The 13,436-nt window shown below is 39.9% G+C and overlaps 1 protein-coding gene across 2 annotated transcripts in view; it reads right to left on the minus strand.

Annotated features, from left to right (window-relative positions):
• The window catches only part of STK32B (serine/threonine kinase 32B), a 144,128-nt gene that overhangs the window by 53,667 nt on the left and 77,025 nt on the right, over positions 1-13,436 (minus strand). For both annotated transcript variants that reach the window (XM_075040912.1, XM_075040903.1), the window contains exon 3: positions 7,474-7,511. In XM_075040912.1, the coding sequence (XP_074897013.1) occupies positions 7,474-7,511 (38 nt within the window). The remainder of the gene's footprint in view (positions 1-7,473; positions 7,512-13,436) is intronic.

Raw genomic sequence — 13,436 nt, forward strand, 5'->3', positions numbered from 1 at the left:
CTATCGCATAATATCCATTCAGACTGATCCGAACAGTTGCTTTGCCATGAAAATTGCCTTTCCTGCAGTGCATTGTTTTCTATCCCTTTTATTAGATATTGTTTCGTTTAACAAACCCAAAATAGCACACATGACGTGTTGCGTATACACCGGTTGATGTGTTTTGTTAAAAATGCCTTTCTGCAAGGTAAGGGATGGATTGGGAAGCCAGGTTCTGCATAGCATCCTGCTGCAACGGGCAGCTCCTGTAGATGTAGCAGGGCACAGCAGATCCATGTCTGTACCGCTGGAAAATCTCCACCTTTGCTCTTCCCCATCACAGGCCCCCCCCATGGCCCATGGGCTGCCTGCAAGCAGCCTTTGCCTGTTGCTTAGAGGGCTGCTAACCAGCTCTGGAGGGAAAGCAAGGTATCCCGTGGGGAGGCGGATGGCTGTGCTGCTGCAGGGAGCTGGGGGGAGCTGGGGGCATGGAGAGAGGCTGGGTCCGGGATTGAGCCAGGTGGGGAGTGAACCCCCGTGGCTGTCGGCAGCAGAGGAGGGCTGGAGGGATGTCAAAGCGGAGCTCTACCTGCCTGTGCACACCACTGAATAGTTTCAATGCTTCTAAGCCTAGTGACTTGTTTTGTATGGGTTTTTTTTTAAGTTTTTCATTCCTGGTGTGACTATTTCAAGAGACAGTTAGACCCCTATTCTCTATAGAAGTCTTTCTAATCAGCCTCTAAGACATCTTTTTGCTGCAACTCTTGCATATAGGAAAAGGAACCGTTGCTATTGCTGCAGCATATATGCTGGGATACTAGCTACTTCATACTGTTTCCAAAATTCACGGGAACTTTTTCCCATCTGAGCTTCACACCTTGTACTTGCCCTCCCTTTCTGGATATTATTGTGAACAACTAAATGTCAGAACCGAGTCTGCACCCTGGCTCCCTTCTCAGGTGTCAGGTACAATACTGAGCTAAGCAGTACAGCAGTGACACTTGGGTTTAGCTTTTAAGAGCTGTGAAGCAGAACAGTGCACAACAGATTCAGCAGTACCTAACTAAATTGAAGTATCACGGGGAAAAACCACGTTGCTTAATGCCCATGGCTGCATCACCCCATATGATAATAAGATGATGGTGGAGAAAAGGGAAGAAAAGGCAAATGACCACATTCCTCTGGCTCTCTGCAGAGTGACTTTTTCAAATCATCCTAGACTGCACAGATCTCGCATATGCCAACATGTACATTGCAAGCAGAAAGTATCTGAGTGGAAATTGTTTCAAAAATTGCATTCATCCAGTCAGTTTCCAGTTAAGACTTTAACACAGAAAATTTGTAAGTTAATACCTTAATACCTACAGCACAGTGTATGACTTTGAGAAGCTTCATGCATGTACTTCAGAAGTGCTGTGTGGCTTTTATGCCTCACTTTTCCACCATGGCCTGAAATCCTAGTATCTGAGGTAAACAGCAAATGATCTTTGTTTGGACTATTATTTCATTTTTGAACAAATCATAATGACAGTTAAAACAAGTCCTGAAAGGTGGCTGAGGCTGACTGACTAACATTTAGCAGAAGAAAATGTACGTGACTTCAAACCTCATTGAATTTCTCAGAGTCTGAAACCAAAGGAGTGATTGTGAAGGCAGAGAGGAGAAATACCAGACTGGAGTTAATGCCACTGAATCAGCATGCATCAGGGCTGATGGGAAATCTCAACACAGTAACATTTTGGAGCAAATTCAGATCTGGTTTGCCCTCAGAAGGTCAAGCCCTATGAACAATTTAAAAAGCTTCTCTCTTGGTTCATCTGTACTACGTGCAAGAGCATAAGCTCGTATCCACGTGAACTTGGCATGACTTGGCAGTCTGCCACTTATCATCAGTGAGATTGTTAGAAACCTTATTGTACTGCTATGGATGGGTTCAGTGAGGCTGTGCCTTTCAAAAGGGCAGGCTGTTTAATGGCCATGTAGGCATGTAGAAGTTTCAAATTTATTTTCAAATTGAAGATAGCTTCAGGTAGATGAATTATGTTGAGAACATTCATCTTGTTCATCAACATCAGAGGGTTAAATGCGATAGAGTCCCTGAAAATCGTCTGTGGGTATGATAAGGACCAGCCCTACTGCAGACACACCAGGATCTTTAGTGGAGACTTTATGTCTCCCAGACATCACCACACAGTAATGATGTTGGCAGTTCTGTTGTTCAGGAGTTAATATTGGGGTTCAAAATACTGAATTTATGGGTGGTTTTTTTCATCCTACTTCTGGTTTTAAGACCAAGATTGCTCATTGGCTGCATCTTTCAATTTTGCTGTTAGTTTTCAAATGAGAGCTGAGATTCTCAAGGAGATAGAATTTTAAGGAAAGCTTTGATGATCATAAAACAATATAATCATATATAATAAGGCACAGATGAATGCCAGCTTAAATATGCCTTGCTATCTCGTAAGAGAAATGATTACTGAGTAAAATTATCACTAACATATGCAAAAATCCAGTCTAAAAACCTCCCAAAACCTAATAAAATATAATTAGTCCTGTTAAGTCTGAGTGAAATATTAGGTCTGTGATTTTAGTACAGAGAACTACCAGGCAACGGTTCCAAGATGAGTAGTAGGAAGCATTCAGTGCAATTAGTATTGAAGGTAGTACCTTCAAAAAGAACAAACAGGTAGTGAGTCTTCACATAACCGGTGTTTAAGCTTTGCCACAAGATGTTAAGGTTGCTAAAAGTTCCCTCCACTCAAGGAAGCACCACAAAAGACCATGGAAAAGGCCACTGAAAGTTATTAAATATGTGGAAACCATACCCAGCTCGGGAAATGCCTCAGTCACGAAAGGCTGGAGGTTGGGTGAGTATGTGGGGGAAGTATCACAAAATCTTGTCTCATTTTATATCCTGCTCTGTCATTCACTTTTTGGAGACTCTTTGAGATAAGAAACTCAGCTAGATGGGTCTTTGATACAATCTGGTTGCTCTTCTGCTCTGAAACTGAAAACCTGCATATCTGTAACACTAGCAAGAGAGAGGGGCAAAAGAACCGGAGCAGTGCCTTACAAGGAGAAATTTAAAAGACTGAGGCTCTTCAGCTGACAAGAGAGTGCTGAAGGAGTTTTTGAATTTCATGAAGGTTGTGACTGTAAGCTATTACTCACCTAATCCTGCAATTCTAGAAGTAGAAGATGTTTTTTGGAAATAAGAATGTTTCAAAACGCATAAAAGAAAACACTTTTCTTTCATGAAGGATGGTGAAATTCTGCAACTTGTTACTCCAGGAGGTTGTAGAGGCCAGTATCAGCAGCAGCTTCAGAGAGGCAGTACACAAACTCACTAACAAAGACTCATCCATATTCTAAAGGGAATCTACAGACATACTCTAATATCCTAATACAAAAATTGTGGGTGATAGGAAGCACTGAAGCATTTGATGACCAAGTGGCAAAGGGCACGCTCCATGAATAGTATCTCTTCTTGTCACTGGTTGTGACAGAATACTGGCCAAGGTCTTGGGTCTGAGCCAGCAGGGAGTTCTTCCTCGGTAAATCAAGCAGGGGCCTTGCTGGGTCTTATGAAATGATGTCCTGAAAAACTTGCCTGAGAGGAAATCAAACCCTTGCAAATTTCCTGTAGAGTGTAATAATGGTGTGGTCACTCTGCACAATGCAAAACCTGGATGCCAAAGTAGACCCTCATAATTTCTGCAGAACAACCAGAGATGTTAATATCAATGGTGCTACTGAATAGCTATAGAAATAATGTTATCATCTCTGAAAAAAGGCAATGTACTAATCTGGTTGCCAGTGCTTGTTTTCCTGCATTTTAGGCATTTGACATCTCTTCAGACATCATAGCTAATAGATCATGGGAAGATTTAAAGACATTTTTAATTTCTTTGATATTTCAGAAAAAAATACAACACAACCAGACTTGCCAGCTTTCAGTTCTAAATGCCTTCACTTCAGTTATATTGTTCTAAACCATTAAAATGACAGGAATAGTAGAGGAAGCAGAATACTGTTATTAAGAGAATTCTATAATGCTTTTCTCTGTGCAGTACAATCTTAATAGCTCTCCTGAACCATCAGGTAGTCCCTTCAGCTATCACTGGTATAATTCTGTTTCAGGTGCATGTTAGCAGAACAGAGCACTGCTACTAAATTTAGAGATTAGTGTTAGTCATAAGAGGAAGAGCTTTCTGGGAAAGGTAAGAGGGAAACATAACAAAAGAGTTTTATGGACAGCATTGATTTCCTTAGAGACCTGATTCTGGTTCAGAGACCGAACCCTGAAACCATTCCTACTTTCTCTCCTCAGAGGAGACTCCTCTATGGGATAAAGAATCTCTCCAGGAGACCAGGCAATCATCTTCTGGTAGGGACTGAACACTATTTTAAGCAGCTGATTACCCCATTCTCATGTAGCATTATGCTTCTCATGATCATTAAACGTTTATTTCCACTGATCCATCAGCACCTGTGCTCAGCAGTGTTGAGATGTGGCTTTGCTGAAAAGTATATGGGAAAATTCAGGCTTCCTCTGTCAGAATGATTTTGAATATATTGTATACATTTTTGTGGTTTTTTTCTTTGTGAATTACATTGAACATTTTTATGGGTTAAGAAAAATCTCCTGTTTCCACTACTTCTGTATTCCTGAGGTATGTTGCCTAAGCCGTACAGATAAATTGTAGTGAAACTAGTTTTAATGAGCAGAAATATCTGTAATCTTGGTATATGTTATGAAAGTCAGTCAGTTTAATTGCTTGAAGATGTAAGGCAATGTGAATGGCGTAGTACTACACTTTGACTTCAGCCAAAATAGGTTTCTTCAGTGAGGTCAGAGAAATCTAATTCACTGAGACAAACTCTTAGTCCTAAATGTTGTGCATATCCAATTCCATAATACTGTGTGTAAGCAGAGTCTGTTTAATGAACTGTAAGGAAGACCTAGGGGTAAAGTCAAGTGTATAGGAAACTGTTGTGCCATCTTAGAGGCCAGAGGCTAAAATAAAGTTCCTTTCTGTGCACCTGGTTTGACTCCCGTTAGGTGAATTTGTTATGCTTCCTCTACAGCCTACCATATTTATGTTGCATTTATTCAGCACATTCTTCTGTTAAGTGAGATCTGATGATTCCATAAAAATTATGTTACTATGTTGCAACTTAAAGCTTTTATGGACTTCAAGGATAGCATTCATCTTGCAAAACGTACATCTATAAGGCGGATAGCTATGTCTTTACTCAAAAATTCTAAGTATTAGTCACCAAAGAGAAATAGATATTGGTGTATGGTGCAGACATCCAAAATAGATCAGATGATCTAAAGGGCACCTATGTCTTTCAGTTACCTGTAAAAGAAGCCTGTGGTGACAAGCACAGTACAGACACCTGTCCTACTGATGTCACCTCATTTAGTGAGTTGAAGTGTGTGGACCTTTAACCAGGTTGAGAGAATTACATCTCCCAGCCACATAACAGTCTGTGAACCAAGGGTCCATGAGCTGATTAATTCTGCTGACCAAGGTCTATCTGCGAGTGTGGAGAAGTATGGTTGTTTCACCACTTGTCTGCAGGTGTGCTATGAGAGAGCACTATTCTGCTGCTTTGCAGAAAAGGGGCTATCCATCCCAAAATTTCCAAGCTGGCTATGGATAATTTTGTTGCTGAACAGCTCATAATCACCAAAAAAACCCCCCTCATTTTACAGCATATGGCTCACTGATGAAGCTTCTCTGCAATACTTGAGCCCCCACAGGAGAGCTCTTGCAAGAGGCTGATTTTGTGCAGTAGTTGGCCTTGATGAGGGGCAAGGAGAGATAAGGGCAACCGTACTTCAAAGGCTGTCAATCAGAGATTTAACACACTCATAGTCATTTCATGTTGCCTTTGACATCTTTAATTCACGCAGGACTTAAAGACAAGAGATTTCTATTTCATGCTTATTTGCTGATACTAGTATCTAGGGAACATTAACACTTATGGGTCTGAAACATTAAATTCCTGAAGCTCTCGGTGGTTTAAAACTCCAGATTTATTTAGCTTTGTTGGCTTCCATATTCCCAGGGACAAACTCCAGCTGTTTGCAATGTTACCTCTTTAATCAACTTTAACTTGTATACCCAGCAGCACTGCAATGGATTTTGAAAGGTAATGGTAATGTTGGCATGATTTCAAGTTTACATTTTCACAAAGATTAACTGCTTTTAATCAATTTCTGAGGTGAACAAAGCACAACAAGACTTTCCCACAGTAGCAAACACACATATCCTTTTTCCATTTCCATTTTTCCATTTCGTTCTGTACATATTTCTGTGCTGATACAAGGTTAATGCCTTCTTTACCTGTATTTTCTCATGTTCTTCCTATGAATAGTTGCAAAAAGGTACATGAGGTTTTAGCAAAATACTTCGTAGACAGCATATATGTATAAAATTTAAGTTTAAAGAAATCAGCTGCTTTTTTTTCATACCACACCTTTTTTTGTTTGAGAACATGGAAATAGTACTGAAAGTTCAAAGCTGATTATGTTGTCTAGTCTTTTCTATGTTATTTAAGCTAGAACTACATGTAGAGAAGTAAAAACTTTGCAGACTTAGAGGCAAATTTCCAAATTCCGTATCTAAATTTAGGAAAGTAATTTCAGATACCGACAGAAAAAATAATTTGCTAAATGAAATTTCTTAGCCCTTCAGAAGTTTTCAAAGGGAAAGTAAGTGTTTGGTACTGTTCTACTGGTAGGCCCCTAAAAAGGGACTATGGTGATTCACAGTAATCCTGTTCATAAAATATTAACTTCTTTTTATTAGGTGTTCCCGGTGATCTCAATTCATAGTAAATTCCTTCTTCAGGTCTTATGTCCTGGGTTTGGTTGGGATAGAGTTAATTTTCACAAGAAGCTGGGAGGGGGCACTGCCAGGACAGCTGACCTGAACTAGCCAAGGGGATATTTAATACCATATGACGTCATGCTCAGTATATAACTGGGGGAGCTGGCCGGAGGGAGGAGGGATCGCGGCTTGGGAACAGGCTGAGCATCACGTTCTGGGTGGTGAGCAATTGCATTGTTCATCACTCACTTTATACAGTCTTTTATTAGTATTATTGTTATTAGTACTTCTTGACTCCTTGTGTTGTCCTATTAAACTGTCCTTATCTCAACCCATGAGGTTTTATGTTTTTCTTCTGATTCTCCTCCCCACCCCACCGCATTGGGAAGGAGTGAGCGAGTGGCCGCATGGTGCTTAGCTGCCAACTGGGCTTAAACCACGACATCTTGCAAATGTCAGATCAGCATATTTTTTTTGCAATAGAAGGGGAAATTACAAAATCCACAAGGTGGACAGAGGGTCTTTGCAGAGAAAGTCCAGATTTAGGTAGAAATCCAACATCTGAGGCTGATTTACAAAGCGTGTAATGAGCATGCCACTAAGATCTCAAGAATTAGAGATATCTGAGAGAAAGCAGTCAATATTCACTTACCATGCTCATCCAGTAGTATGTTGTCAGGTTTGATGTCCCTGTAAAATAAGGAACGGAATGCATTACATTTCATACCCAAAGAAAACCTGCAATTTTAAAGTTTTCCCCATCTGGGTATGAGGGCCAAGTGATTTAAGTCATTACAGAACCAATGAAAACCATATCATAGATAAAGGCAAATGATTTTTATGTACCTCTTTTTACTGCCCTGAGAAAACATGCATACTAAAGAGGATCTCTATGTTTCCATTTCTTGTGGTTTTGTTTTCATATGGTTAGCATTGACATGGATTTGGTTTTCAAGATTATGTACTTTATTTATAGCAGCGGGAACAACGAGATGGAAGATTTGCATCTAGTAGGTGCCTGATTGCCTCAGGGACTCCGCATTTGACAGACCCAAGAAATCATTTAATTGGAAACATTGGTGATCTACCGTTTCTGCCAGACCCCACTAATCTGCCATGCTCACATGCACGATCACTCACATATTGTAGAGTCCTGCTAGCTATCTTATGCTGATTGGGTAAGTCTAGCAGCTCTCTCTTTAGCTCCCAAATCCCCACTTGGCTGTCTGTAATAGTAGGTACTATGCTGGGGAAAGGAGCGGGGATAAGGGAGGATGAAGATGATGATGTGCTGAAGCATCAGCTCAACTCTGCCGTTCTTGGCACAAGGGAAGAACATTGCTCTAGAGAGCTGCACTTTCAGGATAATTTTCTGTTGACCTACGTTCATGCTGCTGTCAGGAGGGATGGACGCAGCTTTATCCCCACCACTGTCGGGCATTCCTACTCTCTTTCTTGGTCCAGCATCATTTCTTATGGTGCGGACCTGTTCTGGGGGAAACTCATCTCCTCCCTTTGCCAGCCTGGATCGGTCCCTGGTTTGGCTCACCCCGCGGCTTGGTGAGCGTGATGCGGCAGTGTTGTGTGGCATTGCCTTTTCACTGGCAGCTTGTGCTTCATGCCGTTTCAAAGCCATGTTCTTGGTGTGGCATTGCCAGAGTGGGAGATGGATCAGTCCACCTTGAGCAAAACATTTGCCCCTTGAGCTGAATTTTCCACTTATGTCAAAAGAGAAGGCACTGTACTAATACTAATACTAATACATATTTAGATTTCTCTAAGATGTTTTTTCCAATGTGCCTGTAAATGGAATGAAGAAAAAAGTGAAATGTTGCAAAAGGATAATGTGTTACACCAGAAGACTTTTTTTTTTTTTTAATTAGAGAATGACTTCTGAAGTAAACATCATACAGGAATAAGATAGCAACAGCAATTATAATATGTATATTGCTTGCATGATATGAGCTCAGTCATCACCCAAACTCCACACCTTTCCTGACAAAAGAAGGAAGCTTACAGTTTAGTATTCTAAATTCCACACTTTCTAGCCCTTCCTGAGAATCATACAAAATTGTGAAGTACACTAAGATTATGTTTACAATTTGTGTAGCAGCAGCTGGGGAAACGTAGGATAAATAAGAAATTACTTTGAATCGTTCCCCACACATTTGGAAATAATGTAGGATGTATACGTCTCTGTGCAAGGAAAAGGATCTCACTATGAATTGCCATCTGGAATGGAAATTTAAAATTATACCGATATTTCAGTGTGAAATACTGTATTTCTTCTGCACAACTTACAGGCTACCTATAATTGCCTGATTCAGCAGCAGTTCTAGTTATATGTGTAATATAAAGGGAAATCTTTTCTAGAGCCTGTCACCCACAAACCCCCAAACTCTGACTTGTCTCTTTCCTCTCCCCTGTAGTCGCTTGTCATATCATTTACCATATCAAAGCTTCTCCTTCCCCAGACTTCATATGGGTGAAGTTGTGAGTTACAGGTGAACTGTAGGATTAAATATCTTTTCTTATATTATAGAACTTCTCTTTGGTTGAATTATCATAGGATATTCTGTACATTTTTATATGTAATATTATATCTAATCTCTCAATTGATGAGACAGGTTTTGGAATAGCTACTGTTCAGCTGGTATCAAATATATTTGCTAGTAACAAAATGATTGTTACAGTAACAGTAATGGTCTTTGGGTTTTGATAACTGTTTTCTGACAAAAGTTGGAATTATGATTTCATGTTGAATAGTCTTTGTGATTGATCCCTGACTTGAAAATAAAGCAATGACTTTCAATGGAAATAAGCACGTCATAGTTTTGACTGTTGAATGAAATATTTAAAACTTTGTCTTCACAAGTTTAACAAGCACAATAGTGACTCTCCAATTCTCATGTGGGTAAAAAGATTGGGGGTCACACCCAAGCACATTAGGACCTTTCTGTGGCTTCCTAAAATCAGTGATACATTCAACATCACTCCAAACTGTTTTCCCCAGTTTAAGGAAATAAAAATTAAGAATTGGAATGGTACAATCACTAGTACTTCACTGAGAATAAAAGTGATCAAAAGGAGAAATTCAGCTTTATGAGCTACTGCCATGTGTATAATAATGCAGCACCCAGGGATTGTTCATTACAAGGCTATGTCTTTTCTGTCTTTTTTTTTAAAAAAAGATGGGTTTAAACAGTCTGAATATCTGCTATGATATTGCACCATTAAGTAGACTATACATTTTTATTGCCACCAGAAAAGACATTGACAAATCCACTTGACAGCTGTACGTATCATCAAATATATTCTTTATGCAGTTGCATCTGTAACGTTCAGAAAGTTGAGTGGTAAAATTAGATCTGTGCTTATCTTTCTGTGACTAATTCAGGCAGTGGCTGATACTCGATACAGATGCACACAGACCATAAAGCCCTTCCTACCTAAGGGATCTTCCTCCCCGTGGGCTCTGCCGACTTTGCACATTTTGCTCAGGGGCAGGACTGTAGCTGGGGAGACGTACACCAGATTATATTGCCTTGCACAGAGCAGCCCAACCCCTCAGTCCCTGAGGCAACTTGATAGACTCATAACTGTGCCTCAGACCTCAAAACAGTCTGTTTTAAACTGCTTTTACAGCAAGTAAAATTCATAGGCTAACTTAAGCCAGAAGGTGAACAAGTTTCTTAAGATGCTGCTGCTGTGGGATCACATGCCTGGAGAAGCACGTGATGCGTAGATGTACATGGCAAGAGAGAAAGCAAAGCGCAGGGTCACTGTGAAGAGCATGCCTCCCAGCAGCACTCTGTCATGTGGTTGTCCCCAGTTTATAGTGTGGCACTAAAAGTTCTCCTCTCTGGACGCAGCTTGATGAAATCTCCAAAGCCTGCAGAGGAGCAAGGCCACTGCTCTGCCCTTGCACTGACCACTGCCTGCTAGGTACAGGGCAGGGAGGCTTCCACACAGTCAAGGGGAAGACTTGGCAGGTCGAGGAGCATTGCAATTAAAGTTACTGGATATATTCAGAATGGAGGGCTTCTGGCATCTGTTACACAAATGACAGCTAACTCCTTTAAATAAATACTCTATTTAAAGTCATTTAAATAGTAAAAACACTATTTATATAGGAAGGTGGGTTTAAGAGATAAAAACTCTTTAGTTAAGCAGTTTAAATTCAAACATGTTAAGTATGTGAAATTCTGTTTTGACTACACATCAATATTTCAGAAAGCATTTTTCCCCTTAGCAAGCATGTTCAAACAACAGGGCATCAAATTCATCACCTTAACAGAGTTTTCTTGTTATGCATATCGCTAGCTAAGAGAATGAATTGAAACACTCATTTCATAATCCAAGTATCCTGAACCAGCTCATAAGAGAAACTGAAGGACTTTTGCAAGGAGCAAACTTACAGTTTGGATTCAAAAGAGCCCTGGGCTGCCTTCTAACCGTTCATCAAGCAATGATCAGCAGAGTTATGGCAGTGTCCTTGATTTCATAAACACAACTTTCTCAGTCGGTACCGGTGCTACCCCAACTCTTGTTATACACAGAAAAATGAGACCAACATAGAAATGGGAGTAGAGAAACCTTCAAAGTCTTTGCTCAGTGGCAGGACCAGACATAACTAATATAACAGCTGGTCCAAGAAACTCAAGAGGTGTGGACAAATGAGAAAAAAATGGGAAACATTGCAGTTTAATTGCCACTTGTTGATATTGCCTGTGAAACTATTTCTAGCTTTCTTCAATTGCCTTAGCTACAAATGTCAAACTAATGCTCCCTGAAGGATGAAAGTACAGTAAGAAGGTGTTGCGTATAATTTCCAAGTAGGAAAGAATGATTAATAATCTACTCATACCTTCTATAGTATCTAGGCCGAGTGGGCATCCAATGCTTGAAGATATTCCCTCTGCATGGATGAAAACCACGAGTGTGGCTCAACTCATGTTCACTGCATATGCCAGTCAGAGTCCCCTGAACTCCCTGGAAAGGCTCGCAATGATTATAAAGGACTGAGGTTCAAATATGTGCAGGTTTAATGACCGCTTCCATCAATGTTGCCTTCTGGTGTTACTAAGTGGGGTAGAAGCAGATTTCTGAATTAAGAAGTGGAGAAGTCGTGCAGTCTTCATCCTTGGAGGTTTTCAAGACCTGACAGGATAAACCCCAAGCAACCTGGTCTGATCTGAAGGCTGACCCTGTTTTGGGCAGGACATTAGACTAGAGGCCTCTGGATGTCCCTTCCAGCCTAAATTAGTCTGTGAGTCTATGAAAAATAATGTATCCAAGTTCAAAGAAGTCCATCGTTCTTATTCCCCCTCCTTTTGGCTACAAGGAAGTTCATGAAAGGTTGAAGAGACCTGGGAGAAGACAGTATATGTGGAATTTACTGAGTCTTTGGTACAGTCCATTGCAGCTGGAAGCTAGCCAGAGCTTCCACATGTTAAATACTGCCATGGGGCTTGAATGCTGATGAAGAAAATAGTGGGAATAAATAGCTTATCTTCAGCATGAAAGGAGGTTAAAATTGAAATGTTCTGCAGTTCAGCACTGGAGAGATGTAACACAATATTTATTAGCTATGTGAAGTGGCAAAAAGAATTAAGATTATTTCACCTGAAGAGGACTCTAAGAAATCTCAGAAAGAGTGAGCAAAACTAGGCGACTTTATTGCCAGTGCCAGATAAAATGAACAGACACAAAGTATATATATACATCAGAAGGGGAAAATCTGAATTACTCATCAGGATTAATGACCATAAATAACCTGCCAGAGGTCACACTTTTGTGTCCCTTATGTAGATCAAATAGTCATAGAAAAGAAGACTGAAAAACAGGAGATGATGACATTTGCTCTAAAGCTTGAAATCCAGAACAATCTCCAAAAAAGTTTCATGTGTTCTGCTACAAATTAGCAACAAGGACATTGTAACTTTTGATCTCTACTGATATTCACTGGACTTGAAACACTGATCTAGAAATGAAAGTTGTGTGGTTGGTGAAGTCAACCATGAATTGCCTAGTTTTCTCAAGGAAAAAAAAGTAATGGCTGGTTCATTGACTATCACTTCGCATTGATAACTAATTCAAAGCAGGTTACAGAAAAATATTGCAAAAAAGGTGTTATGCTGTAATTTAAAACAAAAGTAGGTCCTTAGGCTTACCTAATTTCATAGCATCTGAAAAAAAACCAGTCAAAAAAGAAAAGATCTGGGGAAGGCTAAACAAAAAAATACCCTGAGAGTAAAGAACAAATAGATTAAGGTTGTTTAGTTAACAGAAAAGATCCATAAGATGCAATGTGACAGACATATCAAATAATAAATAGTATCTAGATGGTCAATAGAATTCTTCTATTTGCTTTTGGAACATGAAAGCAAGGTTCGTATTTCACAAAACTGAAGTGAACTAAACAAACAGGGTTTTATTTATACAACTGAGAATTAAACTCAAGTTGATTACTACAAGACATAATTGTGTAAAAATGCTTCAGAGGCTTAAACAAAGATCTAGCCATTGATGTGAATAACAGAACTAGAGTTACTCCAGCTAAGGTTAATCCAATTGGTTTAGGAAAGCGCTTCTACAACAAGTACAGATGCTGTC

This window comes from Buteo buteo, chromosome 1 (genome assembly GCF_964188355.1).
Source record: "Buteo buteo chromosome 1, bButBut1.hap1.1, whole genome shotgun sequence".
Classification (NCBI taxonomy): Eukaryota; Metazoa; Chordata; class Aves; order Accipitriformes; family Accipitridae; genus Buteo; species Buteo buteo.